The sequence below is a fragment of the Myiozetetes cayanensis genome, unplaced genomic scaffold (genome assembly GCF_022539395.1).
Source record: "Myiozetetes cayanensis isolate MyiCay16 unplaced genomic scaffold, myiCay2020 scf16, whole genome shotgun sequence".
Lineage (NCBI taxonomy): Eukaryota > Metazoa > Chordata > Aves > Passeriformes > Tyrannidae > Myiozetetes > Myiozetetes cayanensis.
In genome coordinates, this window is record NW_026087270.1 from 5,293,171 (window position 1) to 5,315,048 (window position 21,878).

Below are 21,878 nucleotides of genomic sequence, written 5' to 3' on the forward strand. Positions count from 1 at the left end.
AAATAATAAGTCAAGATTCACTGCACACATAATTCAGATTTGCCCTCCACCATGCCAGGTTGTTTGATGGAGTTACTGTATGGTTACCTGGTTCAGCCCTCAAATCCCACTGTATCCAGTCAGAAAAAACTGACATCACAAGGGACACGTGGCTGCACAATACAACTAAGAACAGTAAACCACTGGCTGAAACCTCAGGCTGGAGAGGTTTTTTCACTTCCTGCCACATGCTGCCAGTAATTTAAGCTGTATGCATAAATGTATTATACAAATTATATATATACAAATATATTATACACTATATTACACAAGGCCAAGTCAGTTGTCAGGTAATTTATCCTTTTATAGATGGCCATTGACACCTGCAGCACTGCAGTAATTAAGCTACCAACAGCTAAACGTCCCTTACTTGAGCTTCTTGCTAATTTTGGTGAACTCCACCAGCCCAGCTTCCATGGGTAAAGTCAGCTGTCCTGCTGAAATCATCAGTCTGCAATCTTCAAAAGTGTGATCAGTGACTGGCACATTCAAAGCACTGAAACAAAATTAAGGAAAAAGAAAAATCAGTTTCTTAAATGAAAATTACTTCTTGTTGACTGTTTCCCTTCTCTAACATGCAAAACAAATGATAATTCATCCTTGCACTGCTGCAAGTAGGACAAAGCAATACATCCCATCTTGTGTAACTGTGAAACTACGTTATGGCAGCGTCATGATGTTTTATGATTTACAACCTTGTAAATGCAGCCCAGGAACCTTGGAGAACAAACCACCCACTCATTCTTGCCAAGCAAAAACAGAGAAATTTATTCCAGTTTTCTATGAATTGAACATAATGTTTTAATGTAAGACAACCTCCCTTATGCTCCATGTAAAAACAATCAGGTTGTTCTAGTATAGGAATTTGACACCTCTTAGGAAAACTCTAGAGCAATTCCTACATATAGTACCTGGGAATTGAATAAATTGCACTTTATGGCTAGGATATATATGGAATTTCTGGTTAAAAGAACAATTCTCAAAGATTTAACTGATGAGTGCTTACGTTGCCATGGTTTGTCGGACTCTGTAGGCAAAAAGAATGGGATCGTTCTTTTCTTCCTCAGTAGGAACGTGAACAGGCAGAAACTGAAAGGGATGAGTTATCCAATCAATTCAACAGTCCCCACTATATCAATAATAATTTGTTATTATTGTTTGATGGAGGAAAAATAGGAGAGAAAAAATTAGCCATGCAATGAAGGAACTGGGCACTAGAGGTCTCAGCCGCCTAAGAAACAGCTCTGGCTCTTCCGCCCTCACCACACAAATGAGATTTAGTCCAAAACTACCTCTTAAGGATTGGTAGGAGCTTCTTTAATATGGAAAATCAACTCCCCCAAGGAAGTAAAGTATAATAAATGCATACTTTGTTAGAAAATTAAATGATGCACTGGTAAGAACGTGAGTTTGAAATACTACCACTCCTTTTCAAAGATCCTTTATAAGTGATGTTACATTGCAGTGTTGATGTTATATATACATTGCAATAGTGTATGTAAGAGTTTTAATGTTTTTAAATACATACTGCAGTCCCACCTTGTACCTGTTAATTGTATCTGTCAGCATGTGACTGAAAGGTTTCCTGTACATTTTTCCTCCATGATAAAAACGTTAAGGAATCATAGTTCTGAGTTGTAAGGAACAGATTAAATGGACACAATACTGTAAAATTTTGGAGCTCCAAGCAGAGAGTAAAAAACCCCAACCACCTTCTCTCCTCCTACACCTAGCAAACATCTCAGATATCTAAATGGCAACACATTCACTGTTGAGGATTTAGTCGATATTAATATAGAAGAAGTTCAAGTACCTTTTCACTAAAATATCCTGTAGAGGAATTACTATCTATTGCAGTGTGAACCAGCATCTGTTTGCAAAGCAGTGTGTGTGTAGGAGTATTTTGCTCTATCTACTTCAGTCTAAAGTGCTCATAGGTCTGTTTACTGTGCCTCTTCTCAGCTACGGTTATCATTTATCTGAGTTCTGCTGCTCCCCACCCTACAGTCTTGCCCTGAATTCTTAGAATACATCAATTCCAAAATAAGGTGTTGTTCATGATTCACTGGAAGACACAATTGCCAATTATGTGTCAATATGTTTCTTCAGCCATATTCAGCTGCTGGTGATGCACTAATATAGTGGTAACTGTCCCACATAAACGCAGGCCATCCTGAATAGCCTTTCAATGTTTGTTTTTAAGGAATGCTTCCTCTACCTGATTAAAGCCAGTAAGTTTATGGAATTGGTTATCTGTCAAACAGCCATAACAATTTTCTGTTTATACTTGAAAGTTGTCTCCCTGTAAGGAAAGCAGGGCTCCAGCTGTTCACACGAATGCTTGAGATTTCATTCCCTTTGCAAGTAGTTGCCAGCTCTGTTCAAGGTATGACACAGGTTCCTGCTTATCGTTATTCCCCTTCAGAAGTTACATAACTCTTAAATTGAGAAGGCACAGGCACAGTGCTCAGACACAAAAAACTCTGTCATCACTCGGTGAGATGAAGTCACAGCTCTAAGAAGTTTATGCAACAGAGGGTCATGGTCTTGAAAAAGGTCACTACATCACTTGAGGCTGAGGTCTTGCTCAGAGAGCAATGTAGCTTCCTGGCAGGTTAAACACCACCTCCATCTCCTTCCAAAAACCCACCTACAATTATTCATAAAACCTGTTTGCCAGAAACCACAGCTGGGGAGGAAGAATCTGGTTTCTTGACATCCTGTGGTGGAATGATCTCACACACACACACCCAGCTGCTTATCTGTTGAGGAGTAGTAAGTAAACCTTCCCTGTCAAATTGAAGTCCTGTAAGAAAAATTCTTACAGCTCTTTCAGGAGCACAAATACTTCTCTGATCTGCTTTTGAACTAGTCTCTCCTGTTACAAAATTTGCTAAATGCTGTACCTTCTGCAGACCTAAAACTCACTGCCAGGTTCACTGCTTAATTTTCAGTATCTACAGTTTGTTAATTTGACTAAACATGCAAACACATACACCCTTGGACTGCAGGAGTCCATCACTGCTCAAGCACAGCAGGTAGAGGCAGTGCAAGACTGCTGGGAGTGGAGAAGCTACTTCCTCACAGCATGGGACAGCAACAAAAATGTTCACTCCTAATAAGAGTAGTTGGATTCCCTCCTTCCCCAGGAAAATCTGCCCCTTTTAGAAATGGAAAGACTTTTGCACTGATGCCAAGAAATTAATTTCACCTTGGGGACACATGCTTCTGTGAAAGCTGCAATTCTTTAAATGTTTCACTTTCATTTTTTTGGAACACGAAATTTATTTTCTAACAGACAAGTTTGAGTTCTGAAGCAGGAGAAAATGTAGGCCTTCCTTCTACTGGAAGGGTTACATTAACTATTTCTTGCTCCCATGTATATAAGTTATGTTCTTCTGTACAAAATTATTAGGAAAATGATCTCTTGACTACAACTTCTATAAATATATGTCTATTGCATGTATTATATAGTAACAAGATGCTCCCTTAAAATGAATTTCATTGTTTCACAGCACAGACTATATGGCTAATTGTTAGTAGTAACAACACTGCTTGTATTCATAGGGCTTTGGACAACTTTGATAAATTCTCTGCTTTGCAAATAAACAGCAAACCCCATCAATTTCTCCCCTTCCTCAGGTCCCCAAAGCAGCTTAGTCCACACTGACAATCCTTTGTGGTCTGGTAAGGAATGTGAAATACAACACTTAACTGAGGTTTGAACAATTTACCTGGCTCCTCACTACTGTGTTTTGAATGTTGTCTGACAGGGAGCAGATTGAGTGTGTGTGCTCATCTTCTGAAGTGTGTATATTGTTTCAGTTGTCATTCAGTTGTCAACTGGTTCATTATACAAGGCTCAGTACAAGTACTTGAGTCCTTAAGTAAGCTCTGAGTTATAGAAAACTGTAAGAGTTCAGTCTGGGAAATGGTGAGGAAGATAAGGATACTTTTCAAGGATCAGAGAAATAGGAAGATGGGAAAAAGAAGGTGTTACCTTTAACAGAACATGTTCTAATTCTTAGTTTTAACATCTGTAAAATGCATGTGGTGATAATTAACAATGATTTTACAATGCTTTAAAAATAAAGACATTTCTGACAATTTTCTTTTAGAAACTCATCAGAGTTTTTAGCAGAAAAGAGTTTCTAACTCAACAGAGTTTCCAACATACACATGGACAACCAATTAAATTTATTACCCTCTGTAATTCTTGCTCTTGTTTCTAAAACATTTGTTTATTGTTCATTAACAGTGACTAATAATGTGGATCATGCACTTATATTAAAGCAGAAATTCCCTGCTTGCTGCATCTGAGTACAAAAATATTTCCAAGTCTTACCTCAACTTCTACTCTTGTGAAGAGCTGACACATTGTCAGTAAGCACAGTACTTTACTGCAGGAAAAGAGGAAGAAAAACACATTTTACTTATTTAAAAATAAAAGGGGTGGCAGAGCAGGAAATAATGCTTTCCTTTGCAAACCCTTTCCCTAGCCATTTAGATATGAAATCTACTGCATGACAGCATTATCCCCAAGTATTTCCCCCTCATAAAAAGAGATCTAGAAGAACATGTGTCTTGGCTTAGGGGAATCTGTTTGGCAGACTGTTTAGCAACGGGAGCAAAAATTCTGTATACAATTTTCAGTAGGATTAAGAAACTTACAATGAATAGCCCTGCCATGTCCAGGTCACAGTATCCTAAGGAAAAAATAAAACACAGAAATCTATGACAGAACCAGATGCAAGTTAGAGAGCAGATAAGTTACAATTTAAAACAGGCACAAGTTTAGGAAAAGCAGATGATGGTTTCATAGTCCTGTAGTGAAAATAACAAAAGGTGTTATGGCAAATAGGATTCTTTGCTTTAAAAATTTGGAAATAATCATGGCAGACTTTTAGCAACAATTGGGAATAACATTTATGTAGCTACTTAGATACCGTAAATTATTCAGAGATATCACAGATACCATAAATTACAGAGGGAAACTAAAACACTAGTAAGATTTTTTCAGTGAACTTCACCAGTCCCTTTAGAAAGGCACCCTCATCAATATGTCTGATTTAGTTTTTAAGGACATTTCTGCATAATCTAGCATGCTTTTTCTTTGGTTTTTTTTTGCTTTCCTTTTTTTTGCTCACTCTATTACTTCTTATACAATATTTTTACCATATGTATTGGCAGAACCTTATATCCTATCAGTGAAATGTGACAACAATCCCCTCAAGTGGTTCACTTTTGAAATTCATTTGTAAAAGGATTATACAAAGGAATCTTTGTAAATAACAAGAGCAATTATGTTTTTAATAATAGAAAGCACTAGGAATTAAAAGTTTGGTCTTTTCTGGATTGGTTGGATGACCAAACAATTAAAAAAAAGTTAAAAAGGTCCCAGACTTACACATGTCAGTGAAGTAGAGCCACACAAGGAGTGCTGCATGAAAAGAACATCTGCAAAGCTGCCCTCCTGATGAGCCTGAAGGAGGGCTGTGGGATGTTCATGGCTCAGCTTTGCTCTTGTTCAGAAACTCTGAAAGTCTCTTTGCAGTAAGACTGCCTCGAGCTTAAACAAAAAATGACAACTAGTAGGGAAGTTGTGTCCATTTTAGACTGTGAAGTACAGACTCTGTGGTACCGCAGGAAGTTTCTAACTTCCGCTGCAAGACTCCCCTGCCTTCCCTCTCACTTCAGCTGAGAAGCCCAGCATTAAGTTTTTCACAGTCAGAACACCGTGGTGACACCTGGGAAGCCTGGCTGCTTTCAGGAGCTCAGGACAATATATTCTTCAGTGACAATGCAAAATGTTTATCGTAGGTACCGTGTAAGTCAGGATTTTGACTCCTGCATTACTGGTTAGTGACAGAAGAACACTCTGCTTACCAGCCTGTTGGGGTACCGGAGTAACACGGGTTGTACAGGCACTCGTGAAACAAAGGCACCTGCAGACACAAATTACAGCTGATTGTTATGATTAAGCTTAATACAGCAATTGGGAGTCTTTAAGTGGTTCATTTCAGACATCTAGAAGTAGATATTTTTAAAAAGGCAAGGAGAATAAGACGTGTTCTTGTCGTTTAGGATTTTTTCTGGTTGTGGTTTGGTTTGGTTTTTTGTTTGTTTATTTGTTTTTAGAGCAGCAGCACAACTAGCAAGATGTCACAACAGAAGAGGTTAGGCTCCATTTCAAGGAGAAAGCTGTCTAAGACTCTTGGATTGTTTGAAGTCATTTTCTCCGTGTATTACCTCCCCATTGATTGGCATTCATTTCAAAGGATTAGATGCTCACAAGGCTTTTGAGTATTTCCTGAATCCTTCTCTGTTCTGTTATCTTTGTAAGTGATAGGGATCTGAGCACACAGCAGTGGTTTTGTAACTTTGCTACTCAAACAGTTAAGAAAGGAGAACAACACGGCTCTAACTGTGCAGCACAACAATCTCATGATCACTCATGCCATTTTTAACACCTTTCTGTGTTAGAAATCTATTGTCCTGGCTTGCTAAGCACTAGGCAAAGAGATTTCATAACTTGGTTGTGTGGCAAAGTTCACAGGAATCTAAGATTGCACAACTGTAAGCTGAGTTCATATGTTCATCTCATAATAATCACAGTTACCTTTATGGGTAAATAAATTAGATGAAAACTGTACCCAGAAGAAAACCCAACTAACTAATTATATACATCATAGATATTTTGCATCCTATACGATAGCATACATCAGAAAAATAAGCTGTCTAGTATAAAAGAGGGGGTTTAGTGCTACTGAAAATTTAATAACGTAAGGGATTACTGTAGTGCTGTAGTGGATGATGTACCTGCAGAAGAAAAGTCCTTACTACAACTACAAATTAATATTCACAGATTATTTTCCAACACCAGTGTGACAAAATATCTCACCTTGTTTAAATGTGATCAGGCAAGATCGGTTTGTGCAGGTGCCTTCTGGGAAAATCAGTATCTTGGATTTAAAGAGAGAGAAATATACATATACACATCCACATATTTCATAAAAAGATTACACTTTAGCCTCTGTTATGCACAGGCTGACTTTATGCAAGCTCTGTGGCCTGTTGTACTGTATCACAAGAATATCATCACTGTTTCAAAAGGAAATGAACAAGTAAGTGAAGGATCCTCACAACATTATTAACCTGGCCCATCTTAATTTGAAAGCAAATGCTTTATAAGAGAGGAGTTCTGGGGAATGGCCTTTGTCAGTTCAGAAATATGGCACAATAGACTTTAAGTGTTTCACTTGAAGTTTTAGTGTTGGTAATTACAGGAGAATTGTTCCTCTGCCAGCAGCTCCATAAAGAACGGGGCTGACAGGAAGTGCACGAGGTACTTGAGCATTTACGGGCACAGATGCCATCAACGTGAGTGAGATTCCAGCTGAGATGAGATGTCAGCTTGAGTAGCAGCAGCAAAAGGCACAGAGAGCATGCGTGTCTGTGAGGCAGAGCTCTGGAGGCACTGCACACCACAGCAGCCTCAGAACCTGAATGACTCACACACCCCAATACCCAGATGGTTTCTGAATTAGTGTCTGAGATACTACACTAGGTGCACTGTGAGCTGCAGTGTGCCACACTGAACCCTGTCCCCCGTGGAATACGAGAAAGCTTTGTATTTCTCATATCACTACAGGATCATGAGCAGCACTGCAAAAACACCTCAGCACAAAAACTGGTCTGGATTGAGAGTGTTCAAGGCGTGCTACCACTTCAGTCCAAACGAACAGGTCGAGGCTAGATGTGAAAGGGCCTCAGTAGGTCACACCCAAGAGACACAGACTGTTCTAAGGTGTGACAGAGGCAGCTGCACACACCAATTTTCAGTTAGTCCTCTACACATTCTGTAATCAGAAATTGTTCACTGGGGCTATGGGCACAAACATGGGTATGATTCTGCTTAGCCTATGTCCTAATCCCCAGAAAACAGGTTAGTTACTGACAAAAGAGTAAGTAATTGTTACCTCCTTCCTCTTTGTTTTGGTACAGGGTTGGAGAAGCACTAATCAGAACCTCATGCTCTTCATAGGGCTGCCTAGCTTTCTGTGTTTGGGTTTTAAGAGGAGGGAAGAGGGAATCCAGCTGCTCTTTTCTGTCATGCTGAGAGAATGCAGCCCAGGCACTCTGAAGATGATGACAGACATCATCTTGTGGTCAAGTTTCTCAAGAAAAAGAAAAGAATAGGAGGAAGGTGTGGCCAGGGCACAGGACTAGGAATCACCCAGTGACACCCTCAAATCTACTGCTGACTGTTTTGGAGATTTCCAGATTACCTGACTCATGGACTATTTATGCCATAATATATACATAGGTTTTATCCCAAGTGCAGCACTGGTGTAGAGTCCATTTCCCTTTCCTCCCCATGCTGCTTTCAGCAGAGATTAGGTCTACCAGGGTATTCATCCATAACAGTTTAGCAAATCCTAAGCCTCAGTGTAGTTTGTAAGCACAATATTTAAAAAAAAAAGTCTTCCTAGGTTTGACATGTGAATATTTAAAATCTGCTGTATAACTGACAAATTGAAAAAGGTAATGGAGGCTCTAACAGTATTCACAGCAGCTTAGAAAAATGCATTTATGAGTCAAATTAAAGTAGCCTAAATGCTGAAAAGCTTTTTGTAAGGTGTTTATGAAATGTCTAAATAATGCCATTACAAAAAAAAAAACTGGCAAGTGTTGGTCTTCCCTACTTGAATGCTCTCTGTTTCTGGAGACTGTTCAGAAATTAGAGCAGTAGACAGCAGTCTAGCGTTCACAGAGATACCTGCTACTGAAGTCTATTATTTTCACTTGCATCTTTTACTTTTCTTCAAAAGCCATTCATTGGAACAACAGTGAAGGGGAAGTTAACATTTCTTGCTTAGTCATTTAGGAGGTATCCAGCTATGACTAAAGGCACCTTGTGACTTTAGCTACTAAACCAGTCACTTTCAGTTTTTATTTTACGGAAATTAACCCTCAAGAAATCAAGAACTAATTCAAAACACAGAGCATGACTTCATACACAAATATGCAGAGGATATTTTTGGAGAAAGGTCTTGTATCAATGACTGTATTTGTTCAGTAGCTTGGCATGACAGTGTATTTGTAGTATCTGAAGGTAATAAGAGACCAGAGTAAAAATAGTAGAAGAAAGCAGAAAGGCACTGCCAAATGAGATATCAGGAGGTTCACAAGTGCTCCCAGTCTTTCTTCTTGCAAAGGTGTGGATTTCCATCCCAGCCCTCTGCCTGTTGTAAAAGCAGCAGAGTTGCTTCATGAACACTTTTGTCCCTCCTGAGCAGCCTCTTACCCATTAGCTCTTCAGGATGGAAAGCCATCCAAGACCTGGAAATGCAACATCATTCCTTGCTGTTGAGGAATGATCACTGTGCAGAAGCAGTACCTTTTACTTCCATGTTACAAGCTTTCCACAATTCTGACCAGTCTAAAAATCTTGGGTTTAGAGCATTATTAACCTAAAGAGCAAACTGAGCTCCACCTCAGCTATTTTTTATGTGAGAAATTGCTGTTTTGAGCTGTCTGTGCTGGACAGTCTGGGTTACCCATCTCACCAACCCTGACTGCTGTGAGCACAGCTTTCCAACCTAGCTTCTCACCCATGAGCTACCTTCAGAATACTGACTCACCTACACCAAGGCAAATCACCTGCTGTGTATTTATTACCTGTGGCCACTGGCCCCTGGATAATGCCCGTTTAGTTATCTCAGCGACCGTGTTCTTCCGGGAATCAGGGTCCTGACGATAGACTGCTACAGGCTGAAGGGAACTCAAAATTGCTGTGAAAGAGATAAAAAATATTTGTCTTATACTAGTGCTGAGAAAAAACATGGGTTCAAGGCTTCCTTGCAGCAAAAACCTTCTCTTACACTAGGAGACAGACTCCACATAAACAACTTCTAGACTAAATTGATAAGAGTATTATTATTCTCCTTATTCTGCAAAATAGGAAGTAAGACACAAAAGACATAGCTACACTGCCAGAGGAGGAGCTTTACAGTAATTATAAACATGTGAAATTCACCCAAACACATTCTAATAATATTGCTGTTATTTTTCACTGAGCATGTCCCCACAACTCTAAGAGAGGGACCCAACTGGACTCTACTCATGGGCCTCACTCAGGCCTAACTCATGCAGACTGCACCCAACAAGTAGTTTGAGCCTTTCCTTTTCAGTTACATAGCATGCAAAAATTCTATGTTAATTACAGAAAAAAAACCCCCTCATTTAATCAGAAGTCTGCATCATAATGTGTGGACCTACTAAAATGTGATGAGACCTGGTAAAGAATTATTTTCTATGTCCCAGTCCTGTGCTTTTAAGCTAAAATTCATATTTTATCTGTTAGTTTATTTTTTACTAAGACACTTTGCTATGTTGCCTGCTGAGTTTAGTTCTGGGTTACTGTATAGCCAGCAGGAAGTCTACAGCTGATTCCAGTAATAATGCAAACAGGGATTCTTTTTGTGCCAAAAGGAGGAGAAAATAGTAGAAGCATGAGTCATCTGATCTTTTCCATTCTCTGCATTTCCTTTTTGAGTAAGTCCTCTTTTATTCCTTCCTGGTCTTGCTCCCATTAAAAAAATCCATAACAGTGCCTGCAAGTTTAAACTTATAAATATGGTATTTTCCAGACTGCTGCCGTTTGGGTCTATTTTGAAATAACCTTCACCAATCTGTGTTCTACATTTATGGGCCACACTGTTAAAAGACAGCAGTCAAACATTTCTTGAGCTACCTACTGGGAGAACTAAAGAGACAGCTTCTAGCTTGAGGAGTTGCAAAACATGCTTTCAGTATAAAGCAAAGTTTCAAGAGATATTATATTTCACATCTGAAAAGAAAGAGCATACTTTTAGACATATTTACCAATTCAGAAAGATAACGTCACAGGAATTTCACGGGAAATAATTTGTCAGTATCTTTGGAACCTAAGGACTTTCAAGTCTGCCCCTAAATCACTTTCAGAGATAGAATTTTTGGCCTGGTGTCAAGTTGCTGACTCGTAACCTTTTTGTTTTGTTCTCTCATAAATACTTACTGCCAAATATTGGAGTGGAGAGGTTCTCTGCTCTAGACACTATGGATGGCATTCCAGTTAGGGCACAAACAATGGCATCAAAAAAGCTTGAATGAGGAGCTGCAACAATGATTGGGGCTTCTGAGAGGCTCGCTACTTTCCCTTTTACTTTAACCTGGAAACCCATTACGAAGAACGCAGTTCGAGTTAGGCCTGAGAGGGTTGTCCGGATCATCCTCCTTGGAAACAGAAACACAGAAATATCATCCATCTTACAGTCAGTATTTTTTTTGTGCTTGAAAAGAAAAGCCCATAACAGATTTCCTAGTTCTAACCAGCACTGGGGCCTGTCACAGGGCAGCAGGGCTGAAGGGGAAGTAGGGAGGGGAACATCACCTTTTCCTGATGAAACGTAAGGCAATGGGCAGCCCCTTGTGAAACCCTCCTCCCAGGGACACTGTTTCTCCTGCCATACTTTATATCATTGCAGCATAAGACTACTGTGAGGGGAGTAATTAGCAGATTCAGTGGGGTTTTTTGTAAGAACTTAGGTAACTGATACTGTTCTTTTACCAGTCATTTTAAACACGTAAGATTAAATGACAGTGTTCCCTTACTGGAACATGTTCCCACCATAAGGGACATGCTCCTTTCACGGGACTCTCTGTAATCTCTTGGACTTGTAAGAATTAATTTCCTGTGTCTCCTCCTCCTCCTGCAGCCACAATGCACTGCAGCTAAAAGAGAACTTCATTACTCTGAGGTCATAAACTGAGTGACTGAAACCCAGAACCCACAGAAGCAGCTGTAAAGCACCACTTCAAGGGCAATGCAGCTAGCAGAGGAACTGTCAAAGCTAATTTTGTCATAGAATCATTGCATAGCAGAAATTACAAAGTCCACACAGAAACTCAGCCTAAATAATGTTACCAAATACTTTTCCTAATAAGTTTCTTTTCTCAAATGTTTCTATTAGTATTATTAGTAAAATAAGTTCTGGCTTACAGTCTATAAAGACTTGTATACAAATTTCTTTTTAGCCTCAAGACAACTGAAAATCTACCTATTTAAAAAGCTCCACTGATGTAAAATAAACTCATTAAAAAGCTGCTTCATCTAAATGGGTAAAACTGAGATGTCATTGAGGAATCCTCTTTAATCAAAAGAAGGAGTAAGAGGGAAGAATGCTTTAGACTTTTTACCTTCTCCATCCTTTCAGTGGCACAGATCCTCTTCCATGCTGACAGAAAGTTGCAATTGATGCAAACAGCCAGGCTAGCAGTAAAATTAATGTGAGGCATGTGGCACGGAGGGGTAGCAAAATAATCCCCTGCAGAACACTCTGGAAAAACAGAGGGGAAAAGTCTTAAGAAATGGTATCAACAGCAATGACACTATTATCTGGGTAGTTACTTTATAAGGATTTTAAAATACTAACATTATTGCTATGTCATTTAGTAAGGAAAGTATTAAAGATTAAAGGTTCTTATGGGACGTTATTCTTGGTATTTCATTTTCACTTTTGAGCTCCCATTTCAGGTAGAACTAGAATATCTGAATATTTAGGTTTTTGGCTCGGATGTTGTTAGACACAAAGGGTAAACAAAGTTTGCTGGCTCTGGTTTATATTTGGTCTCAGTCTGCAGCATGCAACCAGCTCAGACGAGCCTGCCCAGCTGACACATATCTCCACTCCACAGCCTTCTGTCACTAGCTGCCTGTCTAGAAGCCAAGTGGGATTGTTAAGATGACTAAATTGTACTCTTGCCCTTTCAAATGACAAATCTTGTGTTGAGTCACAGTATTGCTAAAAGTGATCCTCATTACTGCTTCTGGGAGCTGTGCACACACAACACAACATCATTTCCATTTAAGCAAAATGGAGTTTTCAGCTGCCCTGGTTGCAAATAATCCTCAAATATCATCCTCACCCCCCACCCCCGAGGAATTTTCAGCTTGCATTTTTTCGTGCACAGCTCCAGGAAACAGGGGTATTGGCACCATGCAGTACCACAGGCAGCTGTGGTACAGGGCAGGGCAGGAAGAAATTCTCAATTGTTTTACCCCAGCACATTAGGTTAGAAACTATACCCCGAAGGTTGGCCTTTATGGTGCAACACACCACTGTGCAGATTGAGCAAGCCCAGGTCTCTGGGAGGCAGGAGAGCTGCGTTATCGGATGCAAGTCATAGCTGAGCACTCCTGGTAAACTACTAGAGGGTTCAGCTCCCTTTGGCACCTAATCCAGCTCAGCTCCCACTCTCTGACGAGGACCAGCTCGTGTGCAAACATATGCACAAAACAATACACCCAAGCAGAACTGTAATAGTGATGGGGTTTTTTTAAATTTATTTGGGCTATGCTTCTAAAAGCCCCTCAAAGCTTGCATGAGAGTGCATTGTTGGTCACAGACTGACAGCTCTGACAGTTCAGATGTATGGGAGAAGTTACTGAAGGAGAGTTATTATGAGAGTTTAACTTCTGCTTGTGAGCTTACTATTTTTTATGCTTTACTATTTTTTTAAGAAAATCTACAACTGAACAACAGCGTTCCTTTCTCAAAATCAGACTTTCTAATCAGCTCTTCAACAATGGCCTCTCACTATAGAGAAAAAGCAAGGCTTTTAACAAGTCGGTTTTACAAAATAGTTTGCCACTTCCTAGAGCTGTGATTAATAAGCAGCACACTGGGTTTTAATTTACATCTTTTCTTTAAAAAGGAACAAGTGTTTGTAGTATATTTGGAAAATAAGCCTCTTGTTTCCAAGAGAAATCTGAACACTCAGGTACGATTATTTCTTTCTTATCTATAACAGTTGTATATAACTAGCTATGAAATTTTAACCATAACTTCATGGACAACAGCAAAAGGATTGCTCTGGATCACAAAATGCATTTGACAGCTGGGCATAACAGATTGGCCCTGGAGATCTATTGCTCCCACTTGCTCTGGTGCCAGTTGTGGTGAATCTAAAAAAGTCAGGTAGGGAGTTAAACCAACCAAGACTTCTTGCTTGCCTCCCAAAATTAGATGTGTCTTTTTTTCTCTATATGCATCTTCCCGTACTGTGATATATCCCAGTTCATACATTTCAGCTGCATTCAGTTATCAAAATGGGCAGCATAAGCATAATTCTGTGTGTTTTGAATTAAAGTAATTTTTTTCTTTAGGGTAAAAAGAATATATATGCATTGAACTACAGTGAAAAATAAAGCATGCAATAGCAAAAGGAAAACAATTGCTTCCTCAAAACTTTGATAAATTCATTAATCTATTTTAGGCAGATGCACAGGTGGTACTGATTTGCTGATGCAAGCTATTGGCTTTCTAGGTCACTGTGTAATGAGGCAGAGTTGGTTTCTGCTTCATCAGCTACAGACTAGGGTAAGAAAAGGATAGAAAAGAGAAAGGTCAAGGTAAACTAGAAAAGAGAAAGTATAGGAGAAAAATATACAAAAGAAAATACAAAGTTTATTAACTACTAAGTAGGATCAGAGCCACCCCAGTTTCTGTGTACAGTAATCACAAAGACAGAATAATTCTGAGTCATTCAAAGAACCTTTTCCTGCATATTGAATCACCTGTGTACTTTCTGCTTACTGTGTCTGCAGTAACTGCCTATCCTGTCACTGCAATTCTTGCAGACAGTCCTGGCAGTCCAGGTCCCAGTCCCACAGCTGACTGACCCTTGATCAATACACGGGATTATACTGATGGCAGGAAGCCGGGAAGGGGAAAAGCAGGTCTACCAGAAAGCCACGGAATTCAGTTTGAAATTCAGCTGCTGTCAAGTGTCTAGGAAGCAGCAGCAGAGCAGGCTGGGGACCAGAACAAAGCCCAGCTCCAACTGAACTCCTCTGACATCTGTGGTCATATGGACAGTCCCCCACAGCAGCACATGGAGAGCTAGACAGGGTCTTCTATGAGTGCCCAGAGGATGTCACAGCTCTCAGGCAGTCCAGCTGCTTGCTTCCAAGCATGGGGTTAAAAATACTGCTTTTAGCATGCTGGCTGTGACATTACATAGTTGCAGAAATCCACTGAGCATCTCTTCAGAATAAAGCAGAGTCCAGTAATGACTAAACTAGAATCTGGGCTTTGCAGTTGCAGTTCAGAAGTCAGGACAGCATGTGAACAATCAGGAGGAACAGAACTAAAATTAAAAACCGGTAAAAAATCTCAATGATGAATTGCAGCCAACTTCAGTCAGAGGATGGAAACCAGAAGCCTTCGAACAACTGTTTTAAGACCTTGTTTGGCACATGTAGATGTTTAGCACAGCAAAACTGATCCTTGCTTTGCACATTCTAAAGAATGACAGAAGTCTCATTGGTTGGTAAACTATCAGCAATACAAGGACTGGCAAGAAATTGTAAAATCTTCTCACTCCACTTTTCAGTCTGGCTACAGTCTGTTCTTGTATTTGAAGCTGAATGAAAGGCAAACAGCAGGCCTGTCTCACTTTCAAGCACTGTTCCTCAGCCACACAACACCCTTTACACTGAAGGAGTTCACCAACATAGGGAAATCCTGTTTTGGGCTCCCATAGAAGGTTTTGAAATGGTTTATTTTCATCGGTATATGTTAAAGGAATAGAATAGGGAGGATATAACAAAACTATCCTTTAACATGCAAGAATGGAGAAACAGTACACTTGACATAAATGGAAAGAGAAGGGACACTTCCCTTTTTTGGAGTTTACAGTAATACTCTGATGCCCTGATTCCCAGCTGGTCCCACTGACACTGCTGGGCAAGAGAGCAGCAGACAGGACAAAGCAGCCAGTAGGAAGCATCCCAATCTTTATGACTACAAGGGGGGAAAGAAGAGAAGGGAGGGACCCACAACACGAGAAGGTTCTTTGTCTTGTGATTTTCTGCTTTGCAATTCTGTGACTACTACAGTTTTGCTCCGAAGCTCACGAGCACCAGGCCCTGACCCAGCTGGGTGCTCTTCCTTATAGAGTTCCATATGGAATGTATCTTGCTTTAAGACATAATCAAATTTTTCAACCCTACCTCCTGAAGGAGAAAAGTAGAATATACTTATTATAGCTAAAACGGTAACTGTAGCTTAAAAATGCAAGCTTTTGAAAGTAGTCTGTGCATCCTCTAGAAAGAACAGGCAGCATGGAAAGCTGTCCATGTCTGGAACCTCATTAAGAAACTGGTTTCCTTACCTCAGGGTTCATGCCTAAAGCTACTGATTCAGATGCACTTGAAGTGTGTTCCAGGCTGCTAGTAAAACATAGGGGATAAAAGGACTTGAAATTGCTTTCCAGGTTTCTCACATTTCCTCCACCCAGTTACCTTCAGGGCAAACATTGTTTATAACTTGAAGAGCTATATGAAACATAAAATATTTAGTTGTACATCAGCCTCAGATATTTATAAGCATCAGCAGAAAATGCTGTAATTTCACTTACACAGTGATGTCCTCATTGTCCTCACTGATATGTCAGTTCATGTTTGGTTCATCAGCTAATTTTTAGAAGCCGTTTTTAAAAATTAAAGCCCAGAAATACTTTATGCTTTCTTAATCGTACAAGTACCCTATAAGTCTTGTGTGTGCTTGTACACAAGCCATACTGGGACAGCACTCAGCTCAGAAGCCTAATTCAATTCACCCACTGACGCCAGTCAGTAACCCAGTGGAATTTGGAGACCTTTTTTCGTTGTACACCTTGCTACATGGAACCAACCTTCCCAACCTCAAATCAGCAAGTTAAGCATCTGAAACAGAACGGGTGGAAAAAGTGACTTCCTATTTTAGCTTCTCATATCAGAGACAAGTTACCATCTTCATTCTAGAGCTGAAGCACCTGATATGATGGACTGATAGTATTTCGTTCCTGAAAGAGGACTCCTGTTTTCTCTAGGAATTATGTCTTATTGGCAATGACTGTCGTAAATCTTGCGTCAAAAGTTTTAAGTCAACTAGCCTCTGTGTGCGTGTGTGTGTGTGTGTCAAGCAAGCATGCAGTTTGCGGACTCTGGAGAGCGACGGCTTGAAGGACTTAATTTCAAAAAAACAGTGATTTTTTTTTTTTTTTTTTTAACACCGATCGCCTTTCGCATCTTTGACCGCTTACAAAACTCCGCCGTGCGTGTGTGCTCTCTAGGCTAGACCAGGAAGCAAACGACAGGGGAGAAGGAAGCATTCTTGAAGCCGACGCCTGCCCGCGGCCAAGCCAGGAGCTGGGGATGTGCAACAGCGCCGGGATCACCGCCCTCCCCTCCGGGATCGGGGGTCGCGACCTCCACCCTGCACCGGGGACAGCCCCGCGTTGGGTCGGAACCGCTGGTTTTAGAGCCGCGCCCGGACAGCACTGCCGGGGGTGACAGCACTGCCAAGGGGTGACAGCACGGCCAGGGTACCGTGCCCGCTCCGTTCGCTCGGATGCGCATCCCACCCGCCCCCGGGCATCCCTTCCTGCCCACCCGCGCTGCCAGCCTTCCTTACCCGCAGCTTGTCTCCGGCGCCGAGGCGCCCCGGGTGCACGAAAGGGTTGGGGACGGTGGGCGGGCCGAAGCTCTGCTGCCTGGGCAGCGGCAGCACCCGCGGCGCCATCTCCGCCGCCATCCCCGGGCGGCTGCGCAGGAGCCGCCGGCAGCGGCGGCGCCCCGGGGGCCGGCCCTGCCCACCGGCCGTGAGGGCTCCGCCTCGGGCAGGTGAGGGAGGGCGGAGGGGAAGGGACAGCAGCCCCGCCCGGCCCCGCGGGTGTCCCGCAGCCCCGCGGAGCGGCCGGGCCCGACCGCTCCGCGGGGCTGCGGGACACCCGCGGAGCCGGGCGGGGCTGCCCGGTCGTCTCTGCCCGCCTGCCCCGCTGCCCCGGCCGAGCCCGGTGTGTGGTGCGATATCCCCCGGGGGATGTTCGTAAACACCCAAAAGTCATTTCCCAGCCTGGCTATGTTTACGGAACAGGCTCGGACTACTCATACCGCTGTAGGAAAAAAAAAATAATCGTAAACGCCCCGCGGTTCGGTGTCCCGCCTTGACGCGCCTGCTCCCGCCGAGGCGCGTCGTCAGCGCGTTAATAAAACTTAATCGCGATAAAATTGTTGTTTGTGTTTTTGCGACTGCGGGTTGTATGTGATGGTGTATTTGGGGTAACTGAAGCCTCGCCTGTAATGGAAGCTTGGTGAGTGTAGGATTTCCCTTGGCTGGCTTCCCTGTCCTTCCAACCAGCGCTGTCCTCTCTAAAACCCGAGAGCTGTGTGCGAACCAGATCAGCACAATCGTCACAGGGAGTAAGGCTAGGGGGAGCTCCAAAGGAGAAAGATCAATTCTACTTCCATCACTCTTGATGGATGGTTGTACAAGCTCTTTTTAAAACCCCGTGACTTCCTTAGCTGATCCATTCCAGCACTTCACTGGCAGTGCCTTGAAATGACTTTGTGTCTGAGAATCTCATCGCAGATGATACCTATCCTCAATGGACACGAGATCTGTTCCCTTTCCTCTTTGATTCTAGTTTTTGCTCACTTGTGTAGTGTTTTGATTCTCTTAAGCTTTCAGTAGACTAATGTTTTCACGTTTTCTCTCCCAGTTTCTAGATATCTGAGCATTCTCAAAGCTTTCCTCTGGCTTTTTTTTTTCCAATGAGTCCACATCTTTCTTGAAGTACCCAAACTGGAAATACTACTGCTAGGAGGGCTGACCAATGCAACTGAGTGGGCAGGAAGGATTAATTTCTTTCTAACAAATTATGGTTTTATATCACTATATAATAGTGTCTGCTTTTTGGTCACTAGCCTGATCCTCTGACTCACACTGTGATACATGATAACACTGAACAATTACTTGTCATTTACAATGCAGAGTTCTAAAAACCACTGCACTTGTCCTCACTGAACAGCAATAGTAATCTGAGCTCTAGAACTGGCTTTGCAGACATGATGCTTTTCCTAGGCAGATTTATGCTTCTGGTGACTTGTACATTTGTAAAAACAATAATATTGATTATAAACTTTTTACTCTTCTAAGGCTGATTAGCCACAGCACCATTAAAAAGGCTTAACATCACAGCTGCCAAAATACAAGCACAGTGCAAAAATTAAGCTTTAATGCTCAGAAGAGGTGACAAGGTGCGATTGTATAGGATGCTTTGGCTAAATTGATGTCAGCACCTCTTTTGAATAGTAATTCCTTTTCAGTCTGTGAATCTATGGTAAAATGAACCTTGATCAATGAACCACTAACACAAAACACCATCAAGCTTTTGCAAAGCTGATATCTGTAATCTTTTTTTCACAAGAAGGTGCATGTGGTGCTAAGGATGGGCATTGAGGGAATAGTAGCATTAGCTTGCTACTCATCATTTTTCTAGCTTGAAGCTACAGATTTACTTCTGCAGGTCACAGGGACAATGTATGCTTTCCTTGAAAAGCTTACCCTCTACCCTTGATTCTGCCTAGAAACTGTAGAAAAGTGGCCCTGGAGGAGGTGTAGCTTCTGCATCCAGTCCAAGTGAATCATATTAGTAATACATGAAAATCCAGTACACATTTCCATGGTATAAGACAGGGATTATTCTCTCTTACAGACAGGCACAGCCTTATAGTTTTTAACATAAATGATATGTATACAATTTAAAACAGACTAAGACCTTTGCCTCATCATAACTGCCTTTGGGACACTTTACTGTCTTCCTGTGTTTTGTAAAAATATACTCTAAATTATCTTCTTATCATAATGATTTTAATGTTTACAGTAATTTCCAAGTAATTCCAGTAGATATCAATTCTGTAAAATGCTGGGTAGGCAAAATCATATACTGCAGAATACGAAATCTTTGCAAACTTTTTTTAACTCTTCCATCAGTAATTCTGCATCTGAATGAGAAGCTAAAAGAAGTTGCCCGTTTTAACACTTACCTCTTTAGTTTTTTCTGATTAGGGCTGGGTTTTTTTTGTGGTTTTTTTTTTTTACCTTTATAAAACATGCACACAAAGGCATTTTTGATGCAGAAATTGCAAACCTGCTTGTGTTTGACTTGCTCCCTGCTGGCGTCTGACAAAAATCCGCCATCTCCTGGCACAGCCGTGTAGTGCTGCTGCACGCAGCAGGTAGGGCAGCGCTGCTTTTCTACTGAGGCAGCTGCAGAGATACGTGTAACTTGGAGTTTTCATTTAATGTTGAATAGAACTGAAACACCTCTAAATCTGACATTTCTCTTGGGTATTCCTAAATGTTTTCTCTTACAGGCATTCCTTTCTCTGTCTCTTTCCCTTGTTCCCTAAATATTAGACTTCCTGTGTTAGTGTTATGTCCCTTATGTTGTTACACATAAGGTTCACATTATTTGCCTGGTAAGTTTTCAATTTGAGAGTTGTTTCTAGCTGGTTTTAACAGAGAGAAGTTGCTGTCCCCAGGCTGTTAAGCATCCCAGCCCATAGGTGCATGTCAAGTAGTCCTAGAATGCTGCACCAAAGAAGGAAACCTCATGCTGAGAGTTCCCCGAAGCTTCTTCTGCTTTATTCATTTCCCTGGGCACTGCTTAATGGACATAAGGCAAGTAAAATCAGAGGCAAGATCCTAATCACTTCATTTAGCAAATCATACCTGATAATGACCTCTGCAAAGGGAGGCACTTCAGTAAGTGCTTGGCTTGCATGGTGTTTGTTTGTCTCAGTGGAGTAAGTGGGACTTGGTTAAATTTTTGGTCCTAGACAGGCAGATAGATTGCTGAGCCAGCTCTGTTAACAACTCTTGAAAAAATAGCATTGGCTCTTGCTGATGCTGAGTGAAAATAAAGGTAGATTATCTCAGGGAGTCCGCTGGGTATGTCCCCTTGGAGAATCCTCCTTCCTCACCTGAGCTGGCTGCAGAACTAGACGACTTGACAAGAATTTCTCTTCTGCTCCTCTGAAAGCTCCTGACTGATGATGGGGGATCTCCAACTCCCAGTGCTCTCAAACTGGCACTTTCCCTGATTATTGAATTCACTTGAAAACAAAAGAAAAAAGTAGATTTACAAGAAAAAGAGGGACTCCAGTGATTTGTGTGAGAATGAGATATAAAATTAACCGTTGTTTTCTTTTTTCCTTTGAACTGAACCCAGGAGCCTCAGTAAAGTTTACCCTATTTAAAGCATTAATTAGGGAGCTGACTGTACATAAAGATAAAACAGAACTCTTAAAAAAGTCTCCAGGGACTCAAAAAAATCCAGGTTTGTCTACATGAGGCAAAAGGATTTTAATTAGCAGCAACTGAATTGAACTGATATGAGCAACAAAAAGAGAATTTATCCCACAATGTATTCAGAGAACATAACTGAATGTTCATTAGCTAAGAGTTATATACTGACTGTTAATGAGCAGAAATGAATATGTATTATTTCTTGTTAAGCTGGAAATGTATGGAACTAATTGCATTTAAATATAGAAGCTATAAAGCTGTGTTTATTAAGAGTCACTACTAAGAACAGGAAAGACATAGGTAAATTTGTGTTCTTTACTGCAGTATAATTTTAAATATTTATTATGCTAAGTGGTATTAATACATAGCTTTTCAGGGAAATGGTTATTATGTTGTGCTAGAAGGACTCAGTGATGCCTTCATTTGGGCAGGATTTATGCTTTATTCATTATAAATTAGGGAAGGCAGCACATCCAAGACAGAAGCTCTTGGATTCCTCCAAGAGTGCTATTCTTGCTTCTCAGTGTGGGAGTCCTCTGTTACTCATGATTAAATGGCACTTGGCTTCTTGATACTATGTCTTGATAACAGTCTCAGGAGAGAGTTTTGGTAAGGTTTCTGTGTTGTGGATGTACAGGAGAGAGCCACCTTTTTATTAGA

At 41.1% G+C, this 21,878-nt stretch overlaps 1 protein-coding gene across 1 annotated transcript in view; it reads right to left on the bottom strand.

Annotated features, from left to right (window-relative positions):
- The window catches only part of LPCAT2 (lysophosphatidylcholine acyltransferase 2), a 29,034-nt gene extending 11,334 nt beyond the window's left edge, over positions 1–17,700 (bottom strand). Inside the window, exons 1-10 of the mRNA XM_050311352.1 lie at positions 17,541–17,700; positions 12,280–12,419; positions 11,099–11,316; positions 9,721–9,833; positions 6,941–7,001; positions 5,926–5,984; positions 4,711–4,745; positions 4,385–4,439; positions 1,046–1,128; positions 410–535 (exon numbers count right to left, since the gene is read on the bottom strand). Coding sequence (XP_050167309.1) covers positions 410–535; positions 1,046–1,128; positions 4,385–4,439; positions 4,711–4,745; positions 5,926–5,984; positions 6,941–7,001; positions 9,721–9,833; positions 11,099–11,316; positions 12,280–12,419; positions 17,541–17,660 — 1,010 coding nt within the window. The 5' untranslated portion in view covers positions 17,661–17,700. The remainder of the gene's footprint in view (positions 1–409; positions 536–1,045; positions 1,129–4,384; positions 4,440–4,710; positions 4,746–5,925; positions 5,985–6,940; positions 7,002–9,720; positions 9,834–11,098; positions 11,317–12,279; positions 12,420–17,540) is intronic.
- Positions 17,701–21,878: the final 4,178 nt, after the last annotated feature.